Source organism: Phocoena sinus, chromosome 19 (assembly GCF_008692025.1).
Source record: "Phocoena sinus isolate mPhoSin1 chromosome 19, mPhoSin1.pri, whole genome shotgun sequence".
In the NCBI taxonomy this organism is placed as follows: domain Eukaryota; kingdom Metazoa; phylum Chordata; class Mammalia; order Artiodactyla; family Phocoenidae; genus Phocoena; species Phocoena sinus.
In genome coordinates this window covers 32,420,592-32,447,123 of record NC_045781.1, presented here as the reverse complement: position 1 = coordinate 32,447,123, position 26,532 = coordinate 32,420,592, and the positions used below count along the sequence as shown (strand labels likewise).

Here is a 26,532-nt window from a genome sequence, read left to right as displayed (position 1 = left end):
GAGGATATTGGGAACAGTTCAGCTTTTCTATGAAAGGCATAAAAAGTGTTCTTAGAAATATTGGTGCCTAAATCCGATGCCTAAGTCCTCTGTGACAGTAAGTCAGGAGCTTTCTGTTTTGTTCATTTAGGTATCCAATGAGCCTGGTAATCGCTACAACCTCCAGCTCATTAATGCACTGGTGCTCTATGTAGGGACTCAGGCAATTGCACACATCCACAACAAGGGCAGCACACCTTCAATGAGCACGATCACCCACTCTGCTCACATGGACATCTTCCAGAACCTGGCTGTGGACTTGGACACTGAAGGTGAGTGAAGCCAGCTAGTTCTCAGAGTCAAGTTTTGTGCACATTTTGTCACAGTCTGGTCCCAAAAATACTTTAAGCCACAATAGAGAATGTTCTGTCAATGTGGTTATGGGTCTGGCTGGTTATTTTATCTTGAATTCGATAGTATTTGCTCAATGTAGAAGACACAGCAAAGCGTAAAGGAAAAAAATCATCCAGAATCCTTACCACATCAGTTAATATTTCAGTATGTATGATTGTAGCATTTTTCTTTTTTAGTGTGAAAATAAACATGTTCTTTTTACTAGCCTCTCTTTAAAAATAGGCTCATGTTACTTTTTTTGTTAGCCTGCCTTTTACCAACATTTACTGACCTCTTTGCCAGGCAATATGTTAAATATTAAATGTGTAAAGATTAATGAATAGAACTTCCCCTACCTGCTCTGCAAAAAAGTTCACAGTATAATCCTATTGTAGGTTTGCATCTTGCTTGGTTGAACTACCAATTTTGGTGTTCTGTATGGTAGGTGGTGGCCAACGATACAGTGCTGCTCAGCCTAACACGCATACACTTCAGGAGGATGCCTACTTTTTTTAACTTCACTATGGATTTTTGAGAGGCTAATTTTGAGTATATACTACTTGCCTATTTGTAGGAGGGGGTTTGAGGCAGCTTAAAATCAAGATTTAACACAAATGAATACCATTACGTCCAGAACCCAACAAAAAAAGTGGATAGCCTTTAAGTGTTAAAGCTCACTGTGATGGCCTTACAAACCTCAGTAATATCAAGCAGAGGGAGACAACCAAATCCAATTAATACTTATTCCAATAAAGTTTAAACTAGCATTTCTCCAAGTATAGTCTGGGAACCCTTAGTGGATTATCCCCAAGACCCTTATAGAAGGATTGTGAGGGACTTCCCTGGTGGTCCAGTGGGTAAGACTCCACGTTTCCAATGCAGGGGGCTCTGGTTTGATCCTGGGCTGGGGAACTAGATCCTGCATGCATGCCGCAACTAAGGCCCAGTGCAGCCAAAATAAATATATAATAAATATTTTTTAAAAAAGAAGAAGGGCTGTGGGGTTAAAACTATTTTAATAATAAAAAGACATTTGCTTTTTTTCACACTCACGTTGTCACAAGTGTACAGTGACTGTTTCCAGAGGCCACATGAAATAACCATACTGGAACAGATTGAACATAAGGGCAGAAATGAGAATCCAGCAGAATGTGAAACAGTGACACTCTTCTCTAAGTTTCTTGGGGGGAAATACTTAAATTTTTTATTAACAGGTTATATTAACATGCAGTAGGTCTCATTTTTAAATAGACTAATTATTTTAACTACAATTTTTTTAATGTGAAAAATAGTGAAATAAAACCCATAGAAATGAACTCTGGGGCCCTGAGAACCGCTGGTTGAAACCAAAGGATAATTTGAGAACCTATATCAGAAATGCAAATCCATCCAGTCAGAATGTGATTTGTCTTCTCACATTGGCCTTTCAGAGCAAATTGTCGCTAAGCTGGGTTTTCTTAATATCTAGGTCGGTATCTCTTCTTGAATGCAATTGCAAATCAGCTGCGGTACCCAAATAGCCACACTCACTACTTCAGCTGCACCATGCTCTACCTTTTTGCAGAAGCCAACACTGAAGCTATCCAAGAACAGATCACAAGGTAAGAGAGAGGTCTGTTTTTCAGAGGGTTCTAAATGGAGTCTCTTCCCCTTTATTATGAATTCTGAGTGTTTTTTTCCCTATGCATTCCATGTTCACTGAGCATCTTAAATGTGAACGAAATGGGCATGGTTCTGCCCTCCTGATAATTAGTCTGATGGATGCAAAAAAAATCACAAGTAGAGAATTATTAATCACTGCTGAAACAAAAAGTTTTCGACAAAAGGCACAGCATTTTGATAGATCAGGAGTTTTTCTCAGGTGGTGGGGTCAGCATATTTGACCAGTCCTGAAACACCCAGGCCTTTTAAAGGCCATGTTAAAGAACTTAGACTTGTCATTACCTCTGGGTTGGAAGGTTTTAAGCAGGAGAAATAACAGGATCATACGTGTGTTTTACTAACAATAGTTAGGAATCTATTGCAGATTGCTTGGACTATGTACAGCATTGGAGATCAGGAAATGGGTACATCCTAGTGAGAGAGATATACACAAACTTAAAAAACTGGACCAGACTTGTTAAACTTGCCCCTTCACCTAATAGTAGTTTCTGAGCATTAGTATTCCTTAGGTTTATATACTAAAAATTAACCAGTGTTTTATTATTAGATGTTTAGACGGTAAAAGTCCTATTTTGTGGACTATATAAAGCTTTAGTGAACTTCCTCGAACTTAAATCTTTATTCTTGTGCTTTATTACATCCTTAGGGTAAATTTAGAAGTAAAATCGGTTAGATCAGGGGATGTGAAGAATTATAACCACCCAATTTACATATGTACTACTAGTAGTAAAATTCTTATTTCCTATTTACTTTCATTGAGTATGTATTCTTTAAGCGATTATCTTCTCTGTGTCATGTAATCTATTATCTATCCTTTACCTTAACTTAGTCTCGTAGGCTCAGTAATGGGAAGAGGAGGGATTCAAACCCACGTTATGTAATTCTAGAATCCATTTAACCATTCTATAGAAAAGACTTAATCCACCTGCCTTTTGTAAAGCTAACAATTTTTGCATGTAGTGTAATAATCAGGGAAAAAGTGTTAGGAAAAAAGACAAATGGAGAAGTGGTCATGAATTTGTATGTTTCTCTGTGCATTGACTAACTTTTTCTTCCCTTCTCCAGGGTTCTTTTGGAACGGTTGATTGTAAATAGGCCACATCCTTGGGGTCTTCTTATTACCTTCATTGAGCTGATTAAAAATCCAGCGTTTAAGTTCTGGAACCACGAGTTTGTACACTGTGCCCCAGAAATTGAAAAGTGAGTTAAAAGTCATTTTTAAATTGTTAACATTCTTAAGACAGAAGAATGAGAATCATTTGATGGCTTCAGCTTGGGTGGGTGATTAAGAAGGCCATAGTAACCAAAATGAGACGCAAGGTTTTAGTCAGGCCTGAAGTTTTCTCACAAACTTGTTAACTGTCTCCATTCTTCAGGTTATTCCAGTCTGTCGCACAGTGCTGCATGGGACAAAAGCAGGCTCAGCAAGTAATGGAAGGGACAGGTGCCAGTTAGATGGAACCACATCTCTGTTGTAAATTTGTCAGCCTGGAGGTCCCACTGTACCAAGTTCATAAACTGGCTGAAGATCCTTTCAGCTTTTCCTGACTTTGCCGGCCCTTTGGTCTCGGGTATCTGCCCCAATTACTGTTTGGGCCAGCTTCCTGTCTACTTGGACACGTTCCAAATTTAAATGCATTTTTTTGACTCCTGGCCAACATTTAGAAGATGCTGTGAATATCATTTTGAACTTGTGTAAATATATGAAAGAGAAAACCTTTGTCTGGAACTTCTTGGGTTTGTGCAAAATGTGTCCAAGGCAAGTAGATAAACTGGTGGTACCTACTTCCCAGCTTATAAATTCAAGAGGCTGCTGATGCCATGCACTTGTTGGGGGGATGGGGGGTGGGCATAGCTCCATGTCATCTGACATTCCTGGTGTCCCAAAGAATAGCAGGAAAGCCAGTTTAAATACTGTGTGACTTATTTTTTTAAAATACGGATGGGGACCTTGAAAATCACAAAGTTGTTTAAAAATGTGGATGTGTAGAATTTGGTATGCCAGGAAACATGGGAAGAGTTCACAATTGAGATCCCGTGGATTTTTATTTTGCCTCTTCCCCAAATCTAAAGCTGGCTGTTGGCAGAGCATCATTTTCTCTTTTCTGCTGGAGAACACATCCCCTTGGTCCCCTTGGGCCCTGTGAGACACTTCTTTTTAGGAAGGGAAGCCAAACCAGGCCTAAAGTTCCCCCATCTCTCTCCTGATAACTTGTAAACTGTGCGGAAAGGAACCAAATATTATGAATTGCCCTTCCCCATTATCCCAATGAATGGCCATACAGACTAAGCTGAACAACAACGAAGTCAAAAGGACCAATACAGCCCCTTTTGTAAGGATTTTGAATGTTTTGTAAATGTATTGGTCCATGTGTTGTATTTTGTAGCCTTCCTAGTTCCTGGGCTTTAGCTTCCCTACTTCTTGTATGTGTATGCATACTGTAGTCGAACATTAAAGTCATGACACACACACGAGTCCACTGTGCCTTTCTCAGTAGCGGCCAGTGCTGGTGGTGAGGAGGAAAGTGGACCACGCAGCCTTCCCGTTGGGGCCACCGGGGAACACCAACTTTTGCTGAATGGTAGGTTTTCCCACTACCAATCTGGCATCTTTAAACAAGGAAGTGATTTTTGTGTAGTGTTGTTTGCCTTTTCCTTTCCAACAGTGAAAAATTATTGGAGCAGGTTTCTATGATTAAACAGTTTCAAAATGCCCATTTAAAAACATCCTTTACCCTCATGGTGTTTCAACATTAACATCTTTATTGGAGTATAATTGCTTTACAACGTTAGATATAATTTTTAAAAGAAAAAGAGTAGGTATATATTTAAAACTTACCTAATATATACCTTACCTTTCATGACTGTCAAGTTTTATGGCCAGAGAGGACAAAAAGGTTCAAGATTAAATAGAAATCTTACATGGGGACTTGAATGTCATTGGTGTCTTAAAGGTGAGTTGTGCCATCTAGGCTGCTTAAGGAATTTAAACAATTGCTCAGAGTTCTAGTGACACAGCTTATTAAATCCTCCAACAGGAAACAGTTGTTAACTAAGGGAAAGTGACTTGTTCAAAATAGACCTGGATTTGAACCAGGTCTACTTTCAAAGTCCATGTTATTAAATGCCAGACTTATCACATTTCTGCTAACTTTGGATCAAGCTGAGAACCAAACAGCTATAAAATTTATTAGTGTTCATAACAATAAGCAGCAGTTCCCACATCTACTGTTCCCAAATCCTTCAGCATGTCACTCTTACCTTGCAATTCATCCTAGACAACAGTTTTGCTACTTTTCCTTTTGGTATTTAGTATGAAATGCAAAACAAAAGGTCCAAATTATCCTTCTTTTCAAGCATCAATGTGTACCAGCTTAGCAGAAAGTTCTTCTCCTGGACATTCCTTCAGGAAAAAGGGAACCTGCTAGTTAGTCAGTTCCAACAATTGGTGTAAGATCATCTTCTGACCATAACGAACCTGTAAGGCTTGCTGTTCCCTCCAGCTGAGTGTGGCGTAGACCTCCTTACTACTGAGTAAATCTTGCTCAGTTTTTAAGTCTGTGGCATAGGTTTGCAGGGTCAATAAAACACTGTCCCGAAGAAGCTGTCTCCATGATGCTTTGAGTTTGGGGATATTTGTGATTGTCAGGCTGTCCTCTTCCCTTTTATCATCTCCCCATCCATCCTGGTCTTTAAATTCTCTGAACTCCTCAGCAGGCATGCACAGTACCTAGAAGCAACCATGGGGCCCTTTACTTGCATATTTCCAAAATTGATTTAGAGAAGCCAACCTGTCCTGACAGCATTTAAGTGTCCTCTCCATCCATGCCACCTTTCGTCACACGTAGATCTAAATACTTATTTTGAGCATTTACCTTGAGTGTCATGGCCAGTTCCTCTTCTGTCAGCACTTCTTCCCGCCCAATCACAAAGGCTCCCTCTTCCCCTACCATCTCCAGTTTGCATAAGAAATCCCAGCGTTCATACAGTAGGAGCCTTTCAGCTTCAACTTTTGTTCCTGTAGACAGAAAGTACTGCTGTGAAAGTCAGTATACCCAAGACCTCATTTCTCTTTAGTCTACAAAAAGGGAACAACTACTATTGGCAGAGCACCTGGGGCAGGGATGGAGACATACACCAGTGTCCAAGGCTTAATCACTCACCCTGTAACGCTGCTTCACGAACCGTCACCATCTGAATGTCAGCCGTGTCATCCGTGTTGTCAGGATACGGTTCAGTAAAGCCATACATGTGAATCAACTGCCAGTTAGCCATTTGCCCATAAGTGTTGAAAATCTCATGGCCTTTAGGAATGGGCTGAGTGGCCACCATCCGAAGACAATTCTGGGGTGGAAGGGAGAAGCTGGGGCCAGGCCCTTCCCAGGCCAGCCTCATTAAGATTACTTCCCTCCTAGGATACAGTTTCCTCCAGCAGGTATAGTTTCAGTGATGGTGGGACTGACACTATACCTACCAACATTCTACCTTTAGTTCTTGTTAAGATCCTGTACTGTAGAATAAAAGTGGTGAGACTTAAAAGGTCAAAGGTCATCCCCATGGTTTAGTACATAATCTTTGCTCAGTCATCTCACAAACACTTAAAAAGTTGCTAGCTGGCTTCCCTGGTGGCGCAGTGGTTGAGAGTCTGCCTACCGATGCAGGGGACACGGGTTCCGTGCCCTGGTCTGGGAGGATCCCGCGTGCCACGGAGCGGCTGGGCCCGTGAGCCATGGCTGCTGAGCCTGCGCGTATGGAGCCTGTGCTCCGCGGCGGGAGAGGCCACAGCAGTGAGAGGCCCGCATACCGCAAAAAAGAAAAAAAAAAAAAAAAAAGTTGCTAGCTTTGGAGACTTCTCTGGTGGTCCAGTGATTAAGAATCCGCCTTCCAATGCAAGGGACGTAGGTTCAATCCCTGGTGAGGGAACTAAGATCCCACATGCCATGGGGCAACAAAGCCCACACACCACAACTAGAGAGAAGCCTGTGGGCACAGCAACAAAGAGCCCGCGTGACACAACTAAGACCCGACACAGCCCCCCAAAAAAGTTGCTAGCTTTACAGAAATGAAGAATTAGGCACTTCCCTTGCAGTCCAGTGGTTAAGACTGATGGGGCCCAGGTTCAATCCCTGGGCAGGGGGAACTGGGCTCTGTGCAGTGTGGCAAAAACAAAACCCAAAAAACCAAGATCAAAGTAGGAACAGCAAATGGACACAAGCTTTTATAAAAGTAATAGCCAGGGACTTCCCTGGTGGCACAGTGGTTAAGAATCTGCCTGCCAATGCAGGGGACATGGGTTCGATCCCTGGTCCAGGAAGATCCTACATGCCACGGAGCAACTAAGCCTGTGCACCACAACTACTGAGCCCGGGTGCCTAGAGCCCGTCTTCCGCAATGAGACACCCACACACCACAACAAACAGTAGCCTCCCGCATGCTGCAACTAGAGAAAGCCTGCATGCAGCAACAGACCCAACACAGACAAAAATAAACTTATTTTAAACAGCCATTTCCTAATTTTTAATCCCATAAACTTAGATCTTTTTTTGCAACTTTCCACTTAGCAAATAGAATTGATACAAACACAGCCTTGGTATCATCTTAAACCGGTCTTACGAACATCCCCTCTAGTGAAAAGTATTGACACTATGGCTGTTGCAGATTGCTGTCCACAGGGCCCAGAAACAATCTTGGCTCACTAGCACTGCACAGAACAACCAACCTATAGAACCAAGTCAGTGAGGGTGCAAGGTTTATCAGAGGATTAACCCCAGCTTTCTTGTAAGGTTTTGAGATGTTTTCAGTTCAGGTGATTTCAGTGGAAGACGCAAAGTACACAGAGGAGGAGATAATTCCACCTACACATTTTTAGTATGAGGAGAATGGAGTGTTTAGCTCAACTGCCAGGCCAGCATAAATAACACACCGGTTTGAATCACATGCCCAATCATCCAAGCACGTAAGAACAAGAACTGGGACAGATCCACTCACTGGAGAGTATTCTAGATTGGCATTGTGATTGGCTAAGTGGTTTAGTACGTCTGCAGCAGGCACCATCAAAGGGGAGTTTGGCTCCTTTTCATCATCCTCTTCCTCCAGTGGTTCCTGAAAGCTGCCACAGAGAGAACTTTGCTAAAGCCCAGTGCAGGGTGAGAGACGAGTGGGGTTCACTGTTCTTTCCCTTCTAGTCCCTCAATAGAGTTCTTAAAAAAAGGGTCCTTTTTAAGGCTCCGCTCACTGACCTGTAGGCCATCACAAGAGCTACGAGCTGGCGGTAGAGTTCCAGAGAGCGAACCCTGGGGCTAAAAAGATCGGGGTGGGCTTCCATGAAGGGCAGCACGATGGAATAATACTCGCTGCGGATGCTGGCCAAATCCTTCTCCACAGCCTCGGGTACGCCGGTGCCCTGCAGCAATCGCCGGCGCTCCTCCTCTGGCCTGCAGTGACACCCCCCCCAAGTTCTTCACACCACCTACCGGGACTAGCGCTTAGAACCCGTGTCCCAAGGGCAGGGCGGTTCGAGCCAGGCTACCTACGGTGCTGCCCCTCCTACGGCTCTCACCAGAACATGGGGTGCTCCAAGCGGCCCAGCTCGGGCCACAGCGCAAAGTAGGGGCTCCAGGGCGAGGCCGGGGCCTGCAGCTCGTGCAGCAGCGCCAGCAGCAGCGGCACCCATCCCGACTGGCTCTGCAGCGCGCCTCGCTCTGAGGGAGACGAAGAGGTTAGGGCCCCGGCCGGCCCCGCAGGCCCGCCTCGGCGTCCCACCCCCGCCGGCGTAACCACCTCGCTCCAGCAGGCCGCTGATTGAGCAGGTGTGCTGCGACAGGAGTGCGGCCCGCGGCACCGCGAACAGCAGCTCCCCGGGCTGCACGCTCTCCCGGGCCACCATGCCGTAGCCGGCCACCGTGCCCTGCCGGCTCACCGCCACCTGAGCAGGGAGAGCGGCCGGTCAGAGCTAGACCGCGCCCGCTTCCCCGCCGCGCCCGCCTCCATCCACCCCGCCCCCCACTCACCTTGGGACTCAGCTCCAGTCCTACCCGCCGGCACCAGCTCAGGAAGCTGGCCACCGGGGCCGGGTCCTCGCTGCCCGCAAGCCCTGCCACCTGAGATAAGCAAGCGCAGTGGCGTTGCCCCGCCCGGAAGAGCTCGCTGGGGGCGGAGAAGACGGCGGCGCGCGCGCGCGCGGAGGAAGGGCCGGGGTTGGGGGAGGGGATGTGGAGTGCGGCAAATGACCCGCGGCAGGCCGCGCAGCCTCGTGCGGGACGGCGCTGCGGACGGGGAAGCGGCGAGGCGCGGCGGAGAGGGGTGCTCCTGCGTCTGCCGCCACAACTCACCCGCCGGCGCTTCGCCTGGGTCGCCATGGTCCAAGGGCGCGCAGCCCCGCGACTCCGCAGCCCAGCGCAGGCGCTTCCGGCGTCCTGGGGCAGGACTCTCAGGGGCGGGGCCTATGTTCCCGCCCCGGAACCAGGTGATGTTCGTTTCGACTTCCACGCGGAAGAAGAGTGGGGGTTTGCACCTGGTCGTACAAGCCCTGCTGAAAACATCCTTGAGGCCGGGTCTCCCCACTTGGGTTAAGAAAACGTGCCGCCGGGTGTAGGAAGATGTGTCCCCTTGCCGCCTTGAGCCTGGTCTGAGCCAGGCACAACCCTTCCCAGTCTTGGTCTGTGACAGTTGAAACCCCTGGGGGTAGAAGTCCGGTTGAAGTGCAAAATCCCATTTCTGGATGAGAAGGGAAGGCCTGGCTGGAGGCCGGCTGGGTGCGCAATTAGAGCAGTTTGTGCAAGTGTTTCGGAGTTGTGTGGTCAGGGCTCCCAGAACTATTGATAGAATAGACCCGCTCAGTTTTTCATCTTCTGCGTAGCACATGGAGGGGCTTATTTTTGTTTACTTGCTGCTTTAGTTGCTGACACACAGCAGGAACTCAATATCTATTTATTGGATAAATGGCTGAGTAAATGAATCAGAAATGGTGGTTAAACATGGGGAAATAGCATGCCGTTAAATTTAAGAAAATGAGGCAACGAATATAGAGGTTACAGGTCTGGGTTTTGAAATCAAATACTGTCAAGGCCACCTCCCAGCTTGGCCTCTTATTAAGGCAAATTCAGTTTCCTCAACTGTGAAACTAAGATAATTAGTACCTACCCTATGGAATTAATGTAAGGATTGGTAAGATGATGTGACAAGATATGGAAATACAGAGACAGATGGAAATGCCTGTCTTCACTCTGAACGGTCAACCCCACCTAAACCCAAGAAGCACCAGCCTCACCAGCTTAAAACATTCTGTCTCTTCCAAAGCTTCTCATGATGGGCATGGCATCACCATACTCAAATTCTTCTTAGTTTCTTTATTAGTTTTTCAGCACAGTTAACTCTTTCTACGTTGACAAGGGTTTTTGTTTTACATTTTGTCATCTCAAAGTCTCATGACGTCAGGCACCAGAATACACAAAAGTAGGCTCTTCACTTTGTACAGAGAAGAAAATAACAAATTCCATTAATAGTTCACTTTGACCAAAGAAGACACAACCTCCGATGGAAAGCCACACGCCGGAGTACCCAATATACATATATATATAATGTATAGATATTTATAGATCTCATCTGAAAGAACACGGGAAAAAAAATCCAAGATTCACAGCGCTATCTACAATAAAAGGGATTAATTCTACCAGCTTTTCAAACAGTCACATTCTATATTCAAAGGAAGCACGTGAGTGAATAGAACTAACAGACACTCCACTGGGCTCTATAATGGCTTAAGATGACAGAAGGGGGTGATGTGTGCCAAGGAAACGTGGATGCAGGTGTCCCCTCAGCCCCCCCCCCCCCCACACACACACCCTCCACAGCCCTGCATTTTTCATTGCTCTCCCCTCTTCTCTTTTTTACTCATTTGAGGGCTTGTGGCAACTGATTTAGGCTCAGAGACAAATGGCTTCTGGTTCCTAGGTCAGGAGATTCTACCCAGTAAGGTGGATGAACAGGAAGTATATGGCACAGCCCTGGGCTTCAGCTGGCTGGAAGGGGCTGGGGTGTGTGGGGAGCCTTTCTCCTCTGCCTGGCCCTTGTTCATTTCAGGAAACGTTACCTCCCACCCCAGGACCTAGCAAGCCCCAGCCTGAGCCTACTCCAAATGGCTAGGATGGTGATTTGGGACAGCCAAGTCCTGCTATCTTGGGCCAGTTTTCTCCAAATGAACTCTCTCAGTGATGCCTATGTGAAACATTGGCATAGCTTGACTAGAACTCTCCCTAGAAATGTTTCCAGTGGCCTTGGCCATGCTGCTGCTGATTAAGTTGTCCTCCGTGGAACCTAGGGGTGAAAAGGGGGTCTCTGGGGGAACTCTATAGGAACTCTGAGCCACCACTGCCTGCTGGCTTCCAAAGGCAGTCACCACGAAGTTCTCAGAGGCGTACCCAACACTCAAAGGCTATCCCAGCCTTTAACCTCAGCCCTAGTCAGCTCCCTAGAGGCAGAGGACCAGGTGACTTTCTGCCTCAGGGCCTTGGCTCAGAAACGGGACAGGGCCAGGAGGCGGCAGACTGTGGGCTGGGACAGTCTGTGGGGTTCCTGCCCTCAAGGTCCTCTGTGTTCTGTCTTCCTTGGGCAGAGAAACCCCTTTCAGCCCCTACCTGCCTGGCCCTACAGCACCAGGCCCACCCACAGAGCACCAGGAAAACTGCTGTCTGGTTGAAGCGCCCCCTTGTGGCTACTGTTCAGATGATTGTCACGGGTGCTAAAATCAGAAACAGATGTGCTTGATGGTGGGGCTCGGGGGGGTGGGAAAGGGGCCTGCAGAGCTCCAGGGCTCCTGCCTCTGAGTGCTCCCTGCTGCTGTCTCCTGGTTCTCATGCCAGTGCCTGAGCTGGACACTGGTCCTGCTGTCCCAGCACCTACCGTCTCAAAATCCCATCCCACCTTCAAACCTGCCTGCTTGAGGGGGTCAACCCATGCTTTCTTTAATCCAGCATATTATCCTGGATCCTGGCCAGAGAAGGACTCAAAGTCTTCCCTTAGCTAATCTCCTTCTTCCCTGGAGCCCTGCCCTGCCCTGACCGTGCCTGGGCCTTGGAAAACTGGAAGAGAGGGTCTAAGTCAGCCAAGTTAACGAGGTGAGGAGGGAGGGGAGTAGGGGAGGAGTGAGCCCCTCAAACCATCTGGAGACTGTTCCACTGCAGCATCTAGGACAGATCCCCTCGTCTTTTTAAACAAAAGAAAAGTAACCCCATTTCCTCCCCTTCGCCCTCGCAAAAATAAACTAAAGGGGAAATGAGCTGCACAAGGATGGCAGTGGGACGTCGATGCAGGTTGGGGGGCAGGTGAGCATCTTCGTGGGACCAAGGGCTTCAACAGGACACCTCCATGGTGTGGTTGACCTGGCCCAGCCCCTCACTGCTGTCTGAGTGGGTGCAGGCCTGCGGGCGGCTGCCGTCCACCGAGCTGGCGCTGGTGAGGGACGAGGTTCGAGAGCGGGCGAGACGGGTCATGCTGGCCGAGGGCACTGCAGACAGAGAGGGCACCGGGGGTGAGGACCAGCAGGCGGGGCCGGGCGCAGGCAGGCGGGAGAAGGATTTACGCAAGCAAAGCGGCCAGCGAGACCGGTTCTTCCGACGAAGGCATGGAGGCTCATCCCAAGCCAGGGCTCTACACTTGCTCTGTCAAGCCCCAGGCATGCAACGCCAGCGACAGGGAGTGAGCCAAAGGGGCGGGAGGGCCACGGAGGCCGGCAGGACCCTCCTCACAAGAGCTGGCCAGAGCTGTGGCCAAAATGGGCTGGCAGCTGACCGGGTGTCCTTAAGCTGGAGCAAGGATGGGACATTATTTCCAACTCTGCCTCTCTCAAGAGGATTATGGGGCAGGGGGAATGAGACCAGTTCTGTAAAGAAGGGCACGGTGTGATGGCCCCAGACTGCCCTAAATCCTGTTTCTGCCCTTATTCAGAGTTTTACAAGCGAGACTTGCAGGAAGCAAATTCTACCTTCCTGACCTCAACTAGCCATCTGTCCAGCCCAGGCATGGCTTGCCCCTGACCCCAGGGCCGACACCTCTGAGAAGTTCTGGTTCCAACTGCCAGAGTGCTAGAAGCCACGGGGCCCATGGCAACCTAGAAGCAAGGCTGATCTAAAACCCAGCCAATCTGGAGCCCTAAATGGGACAGAGCCCACAGAAGAGCAGGACACAAGAAGTTCCCATGCCAAGATGCGGCCTGGCTGCAGCACTGCACAGAGGAAGGAGCTGGGGCTCCTGGGGTGGCGGGGAGCTGGGGGGCGGTCCATGCATTAGGGGAGGGGGTGCGGGGCTACCTGCTCCTCCACTCAGCCTTCGGTCCTTCAAGTATGCAACTAAGAGAGAAGACAGAGCCAGAGGGGCAGGGTTGGGGAGACAGAACACGGGTGAAGAGGAGGTCCGGCGAGATGAGGGCGTCGAGATGGGTCAGAGAGGAAGGCACAGAGCAGGCTGCGGGCAGGGCCAGAGCCTCAGGAAGCCCCCTCCCACCCACCCACCGAAGCAGCGGCCACAGAAGGAACCACAGCACTGACTGATGTCAGTCTGGCCCTAGGAGTCGGGAGAGCAGGGTGGGGTGCTCGTCTCACCCCCCGATTCTCCAGCCTGGGCTGCAGCACTGGGGGCTCACGCCCACAAAGCCTTTAAGGCCTATAACCTAGTGCCAGCACCCTCTCCATTCTGCTGGGGCTCACTCTCCCCGTGGACAGAATGCGGGAGGCCCGTATGACCTCCCAAATCCTTCCCAGCTCTCGGGCTGCCTGGTGGTATTTGTCCTGGGGCCCTGAGAATAGGTCCCAGCCCCGTGACAAGTACCGCTCACCCACCCGTCCCAGCAGTGTCCGCCAGGCACTTCCTGGGCTCAGCGCCCAGCCTCAGAGCCCCTGCTGGGTCTCACTGTGGGTCTTGGCCTCTTGCTGCCCTACTTCTCCACAGACAGGCTGGCAGGGGGCCCCGGTCCCCTGGGGGTGGGGGGTGGATGTCTGTTCCTGGCTGGCCCCCCAGCCTTCCCCCACAGGCCTGTCCTCCCCAGAAGGCCCAAGCTCCAGAGGCTGAGGTCTGGGGCGAAGAAAAATTCGGGCAGAGGAAGTTTGCTTCTAGGAGGAGAGCCAGGCGCAAGGGAGAGATGGAAGGAACTGAGGAGATGCACGTGTGTCACCAAGGGGGCATGTGCGCTGGTGGCGCTCACGAGCAGTGTCTCACCCCCGCACAAGGGGAAGTCGGGAGCGGGCAGGGAGCCAGTTCCACCCCTCTTTCCTCGGGGTCTTCAGATATGCCACCCCCAGTTTGGCTGCCTTCAGCTCTCCTAACACCCAGATGGCCTCACATGCCTTCCCCAGTCCCCAGACTCCAAGTCCACTCCTCTGATGCCCCTGGTACCATCCGGCCTTCTCAGGTGCTGTAGGCCCAGCAGGCGCTGGGTGGGGTGGGTGACTCACCCCTAGGCAGGCTTCCCCGGCAGGACTCAGCCCTGGGCCCTGCTCCCCAGAGCTGGGAGAAGAGTCCCCCACCCCAAAAGGCCCAGCCCTGTCAGGAGAACAGTGCCCCAAAACCTCCCCAAGGGCAGGGCCTGGCCTGGGACAATCAAATTACAACCTAGGTGGAGATGCTCTAGCGGCCCCCAGGCACAGCGTCAGCCCCAACTTGCTGCCTGCCCCCCAGTCTCTAGGGCAGGGTGGGGTGGAGGTATACTTACTGTAGCCCATGCCTTGCAGGAAGTACTTGAAGGCTTCAGTCAGCTTCCCGGGCTGCAGGGCGAGGGACAGGTACATGCTTTGTTTGCCTGCCTGGGATTCAGGGGGAGGGGAGGCTTCCCCAACCCCTGGCCAGGTAAGGGACGGAGAGAGGGCCAAGAGTCTCACCTGTGTGACCTGGGGGAGCCCCCCGGAATCTGCCATCTGCAGGGGAGAGAGGGGGGTGAGCTGAGCAGGGGCCCCCTCACACCACACCCTGCCTGTCCCTGGCACACCCGGACAGGCTCCCCTGACCAGACACACCGTCCTGCTCTGCTCCCGCCTTGGCTGGGACCCCAGGCAGGCCCCTCCCTGTGGCTGGGCCCAGGGTGGGGAGGAGGGCCTCACCTTCAGGAAGGTCGTGGTGGTTGGATCCAGTTTGGAGTTGCACTCAACCTGGGGACAAGGCACAGGCTTCAACAGAGTGAGGCGCCCGAGGGCTATCGGGCGTCCCCCTGCCCCAGATGCTAAGGGAGGGTCTATCCCCAGAGCTGCGAGGCTCTACAGGTGAGGGAGGGAGTGCAGGGGGCAGACACAGGCACCTTGGCAAGGCCAAGGCCCTGGGGATCAGGAAGCAGCCCCCTGAGGGCCTGAGACTCTCTACTGCACTCACAACTGCTGCTGGGCTGGGGGCAGGGGCTGGGCAGCGGCCTCACAGCGAGCCAGGGCCACCTTGGCGGGGGAGGCTGGGAAAGCGCAAGGCACCCCAGAAGTCGGGCGTCAGAGGTGAGGGAGGGCCGAGGGTCAGCAGGAGACTCTGAAGGCCTGACCCTGCCTGGGTCGAGATGGCAGGCGCAGCCCACAGCCCTGCTCCCCGAAGCCCTCAGGCACATGGAGGGTGTCGTACTTTGGGTGCACACTGGGGGCTTCTCTGGGCACTGCTGGACCCCAGACCCTCTGGGGGGACATGAAACACCCCGGGCTGCCTGCCCTCAGAGTTCCAACAGGAGAGGTGACACATGATCCCCAAACATAATGGATGCATGTGATGGTCAAAGAGGGACCATTGCTGTGCTCATGAATTGCTTATTGCATAACAAGTGAATCCAATTTTAGAGAAAAGAGAGATCTTAGTCTCTGGGCCTAAAATGGGTGGAGAGTGTGGAGGGGCTGCTGTGCTGCAGGGAGGGGTAGGGTGGGGCAATCAGGTGGCCCGGTCCTGGCCCCAGGCCCCTCCTGTCTCCAGGCCTCCCTCACCTGAAGGATGGGGGCTGTCTCAGGCACTGGTACCTGGCAAGATGGTGGGGAAGTGGGATGAGAAGCCCACCATCCGGCGTCCCCCCGAGGCTTCCTGGGGCAGGGTCAGGAATTGGCCCCATTGGCCAGGAGCCAGTGACCCCTTTGCCCCTGCCACCCACTGGCACCAGGGCACAATCCCTCACTCACCACCCCCTCCTCGGCAGGTGCGTTATCCCCGACTACCAGCATCACAGGGCAGCTGCAGACACAGAGGAGAAGGGCTGTCTGGCCTAGGCACCGGAGAGGGGGTTACAAAGGCCTGGCAGGCTGGAGGGGGCAGGGCACTCACCGGAGCGTCTTGGCGTTGGGCACTGTTCCAGGCCGGTTAATGTCCAGGTCTCTGCGGCTGCAGGGAAAGGCGGAGGTGGGCATCCCAGGACTGCATCCTGGGGCGGGGCTTTGGGGAATGTCCCCAAGCCTGACACTGCTGTATTTCAACCCCATCCCTCCACACGGCAATTATGGCCCAACATCCCTGGAGGTGCTGGGCTGGCCCCAGATTTGGGGCTTATGCTCTAGTGTCTCAACGGTGAGACAAAGCCTCACACATGCCATTGGTAAAATGGGGAGACACAGACCTGTTCTGCACAAGTAGGGGCCTGAGGGCTCCCCTCACGTGACTTCTTCCGGGACCCCCCCAAGTCATGCCAGGTGGGCCCTCACATTTGGCTCTCATCACGGGCTGTGCACCACCACCTGTGCTTCCCCTGCCTTACAGGCAGGCAGGCAGGCCAGGGCTTCCCTCCTTCTCCAGTGTTTCTCCAGCACACAGCAGGCGTTAAATAAATATTTGTAGGAGAAAGAGAAGGAGGGGCAGGCCAGCAGGGGGGCGGGGCGGCCACTCCCCTGCAGGGCAACCCCTAAGGGGCTCCAAGGAGTTCTTAATCCAACCTTCTCTCAACTTACGGATGTCAGCACTGAGGCTCAGGGCAGTGGGGGCAGCAGATGGCGCCCACATCCCCCACTGCTCCCACTGGCAACGCCCAAGGGAGGGGGAGGAACGTAAGAGCTCTGCTCCCCCTCTGCCCCTCTCGGGGTGTGATCCTGGGCAAGAGGTCACCCCTCTCGGAGGCTCATCGGTCCACTCATCTACAAACTGGGAGAGTGTGTTGCCAGCCGTGGGCAGCTGTACTGGGGGGGGTCCCCCAACTGCGTGAGCGCTCCCGTCCTGGTGCCGCCAGCTGGGACCCAAGCCGCCCATACCTGTTGTACATGTTCCAGAAGAGCTGCAGGTTGGCCTGGTTCACCACATTCCCGATCTGCTGCCGGTAGCTCTGCACCAACTCTGTGTTGCTCACCAACTCCTCCTGGGCCCCGGGGACGGGGGATGAGCGCACGCGCGGCAGGGCAGTGTGGAGCCACAGACCGGGATTGGCTCAGAGGGGGCATCTCTGGCCGGAGCGGCCCCTGCCCCAGCCCCAGAGGTGGGGAGGGAGGGGGGAAGGGGGAAGGGTGTGTGGGGGGAGGGGGAAGGGTGTGTGGGGGGAGGGGGAAGGGTGTGTGGGGGGAGCCCACGGCCTTGGGAGGGGAGGGGACTCCGCCCCATCCGTCTCCCCAGTCCGTCTCGGGTGCTGCAGTCTCGCGGCAGATCCCGGGGTAGGGGTGAGGCATGTCTTATGCCCCATCACCCCACCACCCTCTTCCTCCTGCCCGGCCGGGAGCGGGGGCAGAACCAGGCCCTCGGGAGAGTCCCAACCCGCCGCTCCGGCTCCTGCGTGAGGACGGCTCCGCCCCCTTACCTGCCTGAAGAGGTGGGAGAGCACCGTGTCGGGTAAAGTGCTGGTCAGGCTGGAAAGCTGCGGGCCGAGGCGGAGCCAGTGTGAGCACCACGACGCCCCGCCCCGCCCCGCCCCACCCCTTCCAGGCGGACTGCGCTCACCTTGGTGGCCGCCCAGTCGATCCAGCCTTTGCCGTTGGGGTCGATGTTTATCAGCACCAGCCCCTCCACCAGGTCAGGGAAGATGAGCTGCCGGGACAGGGAGACAGGGCTTGGGGGGCGGGGCAGGGAGCCCAGTCTTCCCACCTGGAAAACGGACTGTAAAATTCTGGCCCTGCCCGTCTCGCAGGCGGTTGCTAGGATCTGAAGAGAAGGCCGCGCTCTGTAAGGGCTTCAAGGTACCACCGATAACCAAGTGCCTTCAGCTGGGAACTTGCCTGGGGGCCCCTGCCCATCCTCCTCCCCAACTGGAACCTTTCAAAACCCTTTTATTTGGAATCTATCTATGCCTATTTCACTGTTTTTCAGCCCCTTTAATATACCTTTGAAGAGGCTACTATTGCAACACTAAGGATTAAACATCTTCAATGAAATATTTTGTTTCTTTGCTTTCATAGAAAAAACCCTAGTGATATTAAGAAACTGACCTTTCCAAAGCCTGTTTTGTGTTAGACATTGTAAAAGAGATTCGAGTTTTCTGTTCGACTGTCTGCCTGTGTTAGGGGAAAATGGTGATATATATATACAATACTGAGGTCATATCAAGGTTGTCTGGGGGCAGCTGGGAATAGTTGACAGTTAACAAAGTGGTTAAATACTGCAGTGGAAATTGGAGTTGAAAATTCTCAGTTTTTTTATTTTTATTTTTTTTGAAGAAAGAAATACTTTGAATCCTAAAAATTAAGTTTTTGCTTTTAGAGATGGAAAGCTTGTGAGCTCCTACCCGATATGATGTTTCTGAAACCTGACCTTCTTTAAACCTCGCAAACTTATCATACGTGTAATTTTAGATTAAAAATTGATTCATGTTTAAGTATTACCCTAATTAGTGAATGAGTGATTAGGATAATCCTTATTTAGTGGCTGGAGGAATTAGTTGTATAGTTTGTTGCTAAGAGGAAGTTTGGTTTTGGATAATGGTTGCAGCAACTTATGGCTCATAGTGTTTTAAGGAATTGTACAGAAAAAGTAACCTTGTTTTTTTTTTTTAAAGTTAATTTCCTTGGAGGAAAAAAAGAAAAAAGGACTTTTCCTAAGTGAAGAGGAAGTAGGGGGAGGAGGAAAGGAAGACAGGAAGGAAAGTTCCTGTGGGGTTGCCCCTGGGAGAGACCAGCCCTGGGATTAGTTACAGGGGCGGGTGGAGAGACTCACTGCAAACTTGGCCAGCACGTAGGCTCCGGCTCCCACGCCAATGCCAATCACGTACTTGAACCTGATAGAGAGCATGGCTGGTCACTCTAGGGGTTTCCCATGATTGCCATCCACAGCAGACCCACCCATAGCCCTCAGCGCTCAGCTGGAGCCTGCTGGCTCTGCGGAGATGGTGGGCGCCCCCTGGCCCCCAGCACAGGGGCAGGGCGGGGCAGGGCTGGGCGAGGACTCACCCAAAGTGCTGCACCACACTGGGGAGCATGGCGGCTAGCTGCTCCATGGAGGGGAACTGGTACCTGCAGGCAGAGCACCAGGTCAGGCCCAGTGCAGCCGGGGGTACAGGGCTCGGGAAAGCTGGGGGGTGGGTCGCTCTGGGTACCTACCCCTGAGGAAACTGCGAGGCCCCCACCTGCTGACCGGGGGCATCCACGTGACACACCACGAAGTGCTTGGTGATCTCCTGCATGTCCTCAAAGTTGAAGAAGGTATTGAAGCACAGCTTGTCTGCAAAGACAAAGCTCTCAGCTGTGGCTGAGCCAGGAGAGGCGGGCAGGGAGGCCCATGGATGCTGAAAGGGAGGTCGAGGCAGAGGTGATCAGCCTCATGGTTCAGCGGGGAAACCAAGACCCAAATGGCTAGGGGCACAGAGCTAAGCGTGAGTGGGGATCTACGGGGCTCTGTGGGGAGGGAGGGGGGGCCTCACTGTTCCGGGAGATTCGAGGCAGTGGAGGGCCAAACGACGCTGAGGCGCACTTACGGTTGAGACCCACGTCATGGTAGGTGAGGATGGCCGGGCGGTTCCCCTTGGGAGAGCCCCGGATCACCACGTGCAGAAGGCCGTAAGGCGTCTCGATGTCATGCTCCTGGAGGGGAGAGACAGCGCTGGACACTCCGGGCAGCCCCCAGTCCTGGCTCTTTCGGGAAATGATGCTGTGGGGCAGCCTGGGGGCTGCTGGGCCTCTGGCGGGACTTTCACCCCCATAGGGTGGGGCGTCCCCTTCTCACCACCCCCAGCCACCCCCAGAGAGGACAGACCAGAGGGAGCACCCCTTCCCAAGGCCGTTTAGCACAGGGGCAATGTGAACTGGTCTGCATGTGAAAGTTTCTGGTCTCCTCTGCAAACCAGCCAGTGGGACGAGCTGCCACTGCCCAGGCCCAGGCCCAGGCCCTGCTGCACTCAGGCCTCCAGGGTCCAGTGAAGCCCATTTTCCCCATCTCATTGCAGCCCCTCCAGGACAGCTCTGCCATCCCCACTGAGTCCCGCCATCCCCACTGAGTCCCGCCCCCACCACGTTCCCCCTTGACTCAGAAGCCTTCAAAAGGGCCGCAGCTCCTGAAGGGGACTGGCCTCAACAGCTCACCTAGAATCCACGGCAAAGACCCCTTGCTAGCCAGCCCAGCCTCCCACCCCGACACCTGCCCCTGGTTCCACCTCCAGGCTCTTGCTCCTGCCTCTCCGTGATCCCCAAGGCCTCCCTCAGGCTAGACTCCCACCCCCTCCCCAAAGGCCTTCTGCAGCGGCCACTCTGAGGTCCTCTTGTGTTCACGCCTTTGCTTTCGCTGCTCAGGGTCGTCAGTTCTCCAGGAAGCAGGAGCTGGATGCTGCAGGTTCAAGACCCGCTCCGGCCCCTACTGTGTAACTCTGAGCAGGGCATGCACTTCTCTGTGCCTCAGCCACCGCTGCCTAAGCCACCTCATCAGGACTCTGTGAGAGCTAAACAAGCTGATATCTGCCGAGTGTTTAGCACTTGGAAAGGGGCCCAGAAAGGGGCTGCCGTGGGTGGGCATCTCTAAGCCCTGGGGAGGCGCCCTGCTGGCTGGTCCTTCTGCAAACTATTCCCTCTCGGCCACTCATGGGGAGGCTCCAAGAGGGTCTGTCAAAGCTGAATAAACAGCCCTGCTGGCACCAGGGGGAGTCCTGGGAAGTACAGGGGGGTGGCCCCAGGGAGTTGGAGGTGGGGCTAGGGTCAAGGACAGTCAGATGTGACTGAGCACCTACTGTGTGCCAGGTGTTATGCAAGAGAAAAGGAGCTCTTTTCCCCAAGTGGAGGACACTAGGATGCTCAGATTCAGAGACAACCTAAGTTCTTGCCTCCGACAGGAAAGTGGAGACTCAGGCAGGGAACATCTTCTTGGGGACTGGCCTTCTTGGGTCTGGGCTCAGAGGACCACTGTCGAGGCCTGTCTCCAGTGGGGAGAGACAAGGCAGTGCCAACCCTGTGGCTCGAGGCTGCACCCCGGGAGCCACACTTCTGGGAGTCCTCCAGGCAGGCCCGAGCCCGCCACAGGCTCCCCACAGCCCAGGCCTGTCCTCCCTCAGGGCTATCAAAACAAGGAACACTTGCTGCTCACTGACCACTGACCAGACGTTTTTCATGTATCTTCTTATTTATCCTCACAGAGGAGGAGGAAACTGAGGCTAGGAAAGAACTGACTTGCCCAAGGCCAAGTTCCGAGAAGGCAGAGGGGGACCTTGCCAGATGCCAGCCTCAGACTGCTTTTTTCTGAGGAAGACATCAAGCTCCATGCAAGAGACTTCTGAGCAAGCAGCCTCTCCACAGGGTGCGTGTCCCTGCTGGGGGGCCCTGCCTCATCCCCACCCCCCATGCTCTGTTGGCTCTGGAGGGCAGGGCCTGGGGCAGGAAGAGTGCACAGTGTTATGGAGGGTGGGCTGGGGGCAGGAGAGGGCGTCCACAGCACAAGAGCTGCAGTGCGCTTCCTGCGGCATAGTTCTCGGAGCGGGGTCAGCTCTAGCCAGCAGAGCACAAGTCAGGGCCCAGGGCGTGGTCCTCCCAGATCTCTACCGCCCCATGGGGGTGTGTGTGAGGGCAGTGTCTGCCCCTCCCAGTCCCGGTGTGGCCGCCCAGGTCCCCATGCCCCACCAGGGGCAGCGGGACTAAGTCGCAGTGCTTGCACCACTAAGGCTCAGGCCCCCGGGGATGGGATGGGCTGGGCTGGGCCTGGACAGGCCATTGGGAGCACCAGCCCGGTTGCCCATTGACCTTGGCTGAACCCTCCACCGACCTCCCTGCACCCTCTCGACCCAGGAGTTCAGATCCAGGTAATCCTGATAGAGGCCAAAGGTCCCCAAGAGGGGCGCCCCAAAGGCCGCAGCCAGACGCGCTCTGAGTCCCCCTATCCCCAGGGCCGAGGGCTCTCATTGGCTCTTGGTGACGTCAGAGCCCGTCCCCGCCTCCAGGTGGGCGCCAGCGCGAGGCACTGCGGCAGCAAGGGAGGGGGCTCTAATGTCCTCTCTCTCTGCCTGTCCGGCTCCCCTAATCCGTGACCTTGAGCGCTGTGGGGGGCGGGGGGGGGGCTTCCGAGCGCGCGCAGGGCTGCTTGGATTCCTCCCATCAACCGCATCAATAATTCAAGGACCGGGTCTGCAGCGGCGGGTAGGCACTGACGTCGTTGCCTGGGTAGAGGTCGGCCCCATAGCCTCCGGACCCGGCAGGGCAGGCAGGGCAGGCTACGGGGTAGAGGGGTATGTGTGCCCCTGCCTCTCCCTCCTGGAGTTAGAACAGCCCCGAGCCTAGGCACCTGCTGCCCCCAGGCAGAAGGAGGCACCCTGGTCCCCCCGGGGCCCCTAGCCCTGCAGGTTCATCCCTCCAGCATTGCCTTCCTACACCCAGAAAATAAGGCGCAGCGACCCCCTTCTCCCTGCAGGGACCCCAGCCTGACGGACCAGTTAACACCATAACCCAGACTTCCCTACTTCTGCCTGACTAGCACCCTGCAGTCCCCCAAACAACCAAGACAACCCGCGCAGGGTCAGGAGGTGTCTGTAGGCACAGACACGCAGGGAACAGCTTCCACAGGGCTGAGGTGGTCACAGGCGCCAGGCAGAGCCAGGTGGGCACATGCCAGGCGGAGGGCACACCGTCAGTGGGATATACCCATACCTACACACCGATCCACAGAGGCTTACAAACAAGTCACAGCCCGTTCCAGTTTGTGCAGAGATTCAGCCTTCCCCGCCCTCCCCTGTGGACCCTGACCAGCAGCTACCCACAACCGCTGCAGCAGACCAGGGTGCCTGGAACCTGCTGGCCTTGCCCAGTGACCCCAAGGTGAGGCGACTGAAGGCAGAACCACCACCAGACAGAGGCAGAGGGATCCCCTCCCTCCCCGCCCCCGCCAGACTCCGCACTCACCCCATCCCAGCACTCCGGCATCTTGCTGAGGGAGGCGACCCGCCTCGACTAGGAAGGGCAAACAAAGGCCTGAGTCACCAGAGTCCAGAGGGAGGGGGAGCGCAAGTAGGAGACCAGCGGCTCTATGACGGGGCACAGCTCCCGGGCCATTTATATGTAGAGCCAGGGGGTGGCGGGGGGGTGGGGCCCTGGGCTGGCCCCTCCTCCCTGCGGGGTTTCTGAGCAGCCACTCGCTCACCAGGAGCCCCTGCTCCCAGATTGGCTTTCAGGAGACAAACTTGGCTCTGATTGGCTTCCAAGGTTCTCACTCACCCCATCTCCTGCTCCTCCCACCCCCAGCAAGACATCAGTCTTGATGGTCCCCAGCCCCTGCATCCGGCCCACCCCCGGCACAGAGGCTCACAGCAGCAGCTGCACACGGGTCCTAGGAAGACAAGAGGCCACGTGTACAGGTGTGCCCTGTGACAGGAGACTCTCGAAGACGAGCACACCGAAGCAGGGCAGGGTGGACCACACAGGCATGCCCTAGACAGCAGAGCCCTTGACCCATACCCTGGGAGCAGGGAGGGCCCGAGAGCGCCCCAAGCCCAGCCTCCACGTCAGAAAGGCCTGGATCCCTTAACCTTGAGGGGATACGGGGAGTCACTGCTGCCTGGGGCAGCCTGGGTCGTGACCCTACTCCAGGGGACTGCTCCCTCTCCACCCCCAGGGTCTCCCCTTGGGCAGCCCCCACTTTGCCCACATGTATACCCAGCACCTGCTCATGCTGGGGAGATGGGGGTTCTGGGGCCAGGGGGCCTGGGCAGATTGCAGGACCAGGAAGATGGTGGGCACACACCAGCTCTGCCCTCCCCCACCCCCACCCTGCAAACGGGGCTGGAGGCCACTAGAGACGGGAGGAGGGACAGGAGGCAGCTTGTCCATGTGGGCATGCCCACCTGCCGCAGACACACCCAGCCCTCTTTCCTGGGGCCACCCAGCCTGGGGCTTGGCTCTCGAGCCTCTGGGGAGCAGGATGCTTGAGCCGCCTCCCGCCTCCCGCTGTCCTGAGCAGCAGGACCGGTGCTGGAGGTCACGTGGCTCAAGATTTGGGGGAGGAGCTGGCCAGAGACATGCAGGCAGAGTAAAGAGATTAGAAGGGGCAGGGAAAGGAGAGCAGAGGAGGAGAGGAAATAGGCCAGGGAGGGGAGCAGAGGAGGGAGCCCAAGGGCTGAGAGAAGCAAGAGCAACAGAGAGAGGGGGGGAGTGAGCCCCTGTGCCCCCATTCTGTCTCTTTGGCGAGGGAACACGCCACTCGTCCCAGCCTGTGCCTGCTGGCTGGCTGCCCTGGGGGAAGGTGGTCACCTCCCCATCTCTGGGTGCCTAGTGACCTGGTCAGCACCTGCCACGTATGCTATTCCTGACCATGGCCTCTGCCTGGGGGGCATCAATAACTTCCCTTGCCCCTCTCTGACCTCTCGCACTGTGGGCCTAGTGCAGAGTGCTGGGGGCCTGTGGTCTCCCAGGGCAGCTGGGGTGTGGAATGGGCTATCCCCCAGCCCCTCCTGTTCTGTCCATGTTCCCTGTTCCCTGCAGCCACTTGGGCACAGGAAGAGGCTCTCGCAATTGAGGTGGTGTGCAAAAGCACAGCCCTGTCTGCAGACGTGCCCACAAAATCCTCCCATATGCTTCTGGAAGAGGGGCAGGGTGGGGTGGCCTCCCACCCTTTCTGCCACTAAAACCCTGCCCCTTCATGGTCCCCATCCAACCTTATGCCCACCTGAACCTCTGAGTAGCCTTTCCCACCCTTGGACCTGGGAGATCTCAGACACTGCCCACCCCAAGCCACGACCTCGCAATTCTGCTCAGCTCAGTGGTTCCAAATCCACAGACCTGAGTTTAAATTCCAGCTTCCCCACCCACTAGCTGGGTGACCTTGGACAAGAGTTTTAAACTCCTCTGTGCCTTAGTCTCAACTGTCGAATAGGAATTGTGCCTTCCTCACAGAGCTGCTAGGATGAAGAAAAGCCTCAAACATCACTACATGTAGTGGCCTATATGCAGGCCTATATGTAGGCCTCTCCCAGGCCTGCCCAGGGGAGAAATGGGATAATCTGTGTGTCTCTCCAACCTGTTAGCCTCCTCCCTGGAGGTTGTACAGTTGTGGCTGAATAAGGCAGGCTCGGGTCCTGCTAGCCAAACCCTGCTAGTCTTTGCTGTGTGACCTCAGGCAAGTCAGTCAACAACTCTGAGCCTCCACCTCTGTAAATGGTAGAAAAGCAGTGTAGCTGTTTGCACAGGTAGCCTTAGGGAGCAAGGGTAACACATAATCCTCACAAACCTATGAGAAAGGATGAAGAAGCTGAAGCACAGAGAAGTAAATTCTCCCACTCAGCTAGTAAGCAGTGGAGCTCAGCACCCTGGGCCTGAGGTCACATTAAGAGTAGTAAATGCTTAGTACCATATCTCCCACATGCCATACTCCATCCAAATGCTTTGCACATGTTACTTTATTTTATCCTCTGAACACCCACTTTACAAACAAGGAAAATGAAGCACAGAGAGGTTCTGTAACCTGCCCAACATCACACAGCCAGTGTGGGTACAGAGCCAGGAACCACACGCAGGCAGTCTGGCTCTAGTGGCCACTAGTCACAGCCCAGGGTCTGAGTGCCCAGCCCAAGGGCACCAACCCCGACCCTACAAACACCCGGGGAGGGCTGAGCTGCCTGCCTCACTCTACAAATGAGGTAGTGACCTGTACTGGAGGTCAGGTGGCAGGGCCAGAACCTGGACCCAGGTCTTCCTAGTTCTAGTTTGTCCTTCTGCCTCCCCCACTGGCTGGGCCCACTGAGGCAAGGGACTGAACAGGATAAAATCCCTGCCAGGCCTTGGCCCAGGCAAGGGCCATCCCGGCAGCTGCTTTACGAAAAAAACAATTAAAAGGAAAAGCAGCCGCTGTGTGGTGTACCCAGAGTAGACAGTAAGGTACCTTTTAACACGTGCCGTACTTTACCAAGCAAAGGATCTTGAGAGCCAAGGTCCCACACACATGGGGTGGCCACCCTAGTCTGGGCCCGGCAGATGGGTGCAGGGGACCCCAGGATTCTCATCACCCATTTCGCCCTCCAATCTGCCTCCCAGGGTGCGTGTGTTTTGGGGGCTGGCAGTCAGCACCGTTGGCATCCAGTGAGTCCCACTCAATGTCGGGCAGGGGCTGCTTGCTCTGGATTTTATTTCAGCAGCCCCCTCCTGTGGAGGAGGGTCTGTTTGTTCACACATTCCAGCCCTCATTTGG

The 26,532-nt window shown here is 54.0% G+C and overlaps 3 protein-coding genes across 22 annotated transcripts in view; 1 reads left to right on the top strand and 2 right to left on the bottom strand.

The window, feature by feature from the left end:
• Nucleotides 1-4,504, top strand: part of CNOT1 (CCR4-NOT transcription complex subunit 1) — a 101,413-nt gene extending 96,909 nt beyond the window's left edge. For all 7 annotated transcript variants that reach the window (XM_032611998.1, XM_032611994.1, XM_032611997.1 and 4 more), the window contains exons 46-49: nt 131-311; nt 1,841-1,973; nt 3,100-3,234; nt 3,411-4,504. In XM_032611998.1, the coding sequence (XP_032467889.1) occupies nt 131-311; nt 1,841-1,973; nt 3,100-3,234; nt 3,411-3,489 (528 nt within the window). In that variant the 3' untranslated portion in view covers nt 3,490-4,504. The remainder of the gene's footprint in view (nt 1-130; nt 312-1,840; nt 1,974-3,099; nt 3,235-3,410) is intronic.
• Nucleotides 4,414-9,450, bottom strand: SETD6 (SET domain containing 6, protein lysine methyltransferase). Of its 6 annotated transcripts, none has more exons than XM_032612004.1 (9): nt 9,045-9,450; nt 8,815-8,959; nt 8,594-8,735; nt 8,274-8,468; nt 8,023-8,143; nt 6,198-6,378; nt 5,910-6,052; nt 5,513-5,764; nt 4,414-5,437 (listed from the first exon to the last, which is right to left on the bottom strand). In XM_032612004.1, the coding sequence occupies exons 1-9, from the start codon at nt 9,390-9,392 to the stop codon at nt 5,387-5,389; spliced, it is 1,578 nt and encodes a 525-aa protein (XP_032467895.1). In that variant the 5' UTR covers nt 9,393-9,450; the 3' UTR covers nt 4,414-5,386. The 6 variants fall into 6 exon arrangements, with proteins under 6 accessions (XP_032467895.1, XP_032467898.1, XP_032467894.1 ...); XM_032612007.1 differs by having other exon boundaries at nt 4,414-5,764; nt 9,045-9,134; nt 9,366-9,445; XM_032612003.1 differs by having other exon boundaries at nt 4,414-5,764.
• A 917-nt stretch (nt 9,451-10,367) lies between these two features.
• Nucleotides 10,368-26,532, bottom strand: part of NDRG4 (NDRG family member 4) — a 105,887-nt gene continuing 89,722 nt past the window's right edge. For 3 of the 9 annotated variants that reach the window (XM_032613463.1, XM_032613464.1, XM_032613461.1), the window contains exons 4-17: nt 19,859-19,964; nt 19,485-19,605; nt 19,335-19,397; nt 19,102-19,162; nt 17,893-17,979; nt 17,753-17,809; nt 17,217-17,320; nt 16,303-16,359; nt 16,161-16,212; nt 15,123-15,170; nt 14,904-14,939; nt 14,738-14,789; nt 13,341-13,379; nt 10,368-12,538 (exon numbers count right to left, since the gene is read on the bottom strand). In XM_032613463.1, the coding sequence (XP_032469354.1) occupies nt 12,384-12,538; nt 13,341-13,379; nt 14,738-14,789; nt 14,904-14,939; nt 15,123-15,170; nt 16,161-16,212; nt 16,303-16,359; nt 17,217-17,320; nt 17,753-17,809; nt 17,893-17,979; nt 19,102-19,162; nt 19,335-19,397; nt 19,485-19,605; nt 19,859-19,964 (1,038 nt within the window). In that variant the 3' untranslated portion in view covers nt 10,368-12,383. Of the gene's footprint in view, nt 12,539-13,340; nt 13,380-14,737; nt 14,790-14,903; nt 14,940-15,122; nt 15,171-16,160; nt 16,213-16,302; nt 16,360-17,216; nt 17,321-17,752; nt 17,810-17,892; nt 17,980-19,101; nt 19,163-19,334; nt 19,398-19,484; nt 19,670-19,858; nt 19,965-23,255; nt 23,392-26,532 lie in introns of those variants that run through there. The other 6 variants (XM_032613469.1, XM_032613468.1, XM_032613467.1 and 3 more) reach the window with 5 other exon arrangements.

Coding starts and splice junctions, on each gene's coding strand:
- SETD6 (XM_032612003.1), bottom strand. CDS start 9,392: ATGGCGACCCAGGCGAAGCGCCGGCGGGTGAGTTGTGGCGGCAGACGC. Junction 8,736..8,814: donor CAGCGGCCTGCTGGAGCGAG/GTGGTTACGCCG, acceptor CGTCTCCCTCAG/AGCGAGGCGCGCTGCAGAGC. Junction 8,144..8,273: donor GCTCTTGTGATGGCCTACAG/GTCAGTGAGCGG, acceptor TCTCTGTGGCAG/CTTTCAGGAACCACTGGAGG.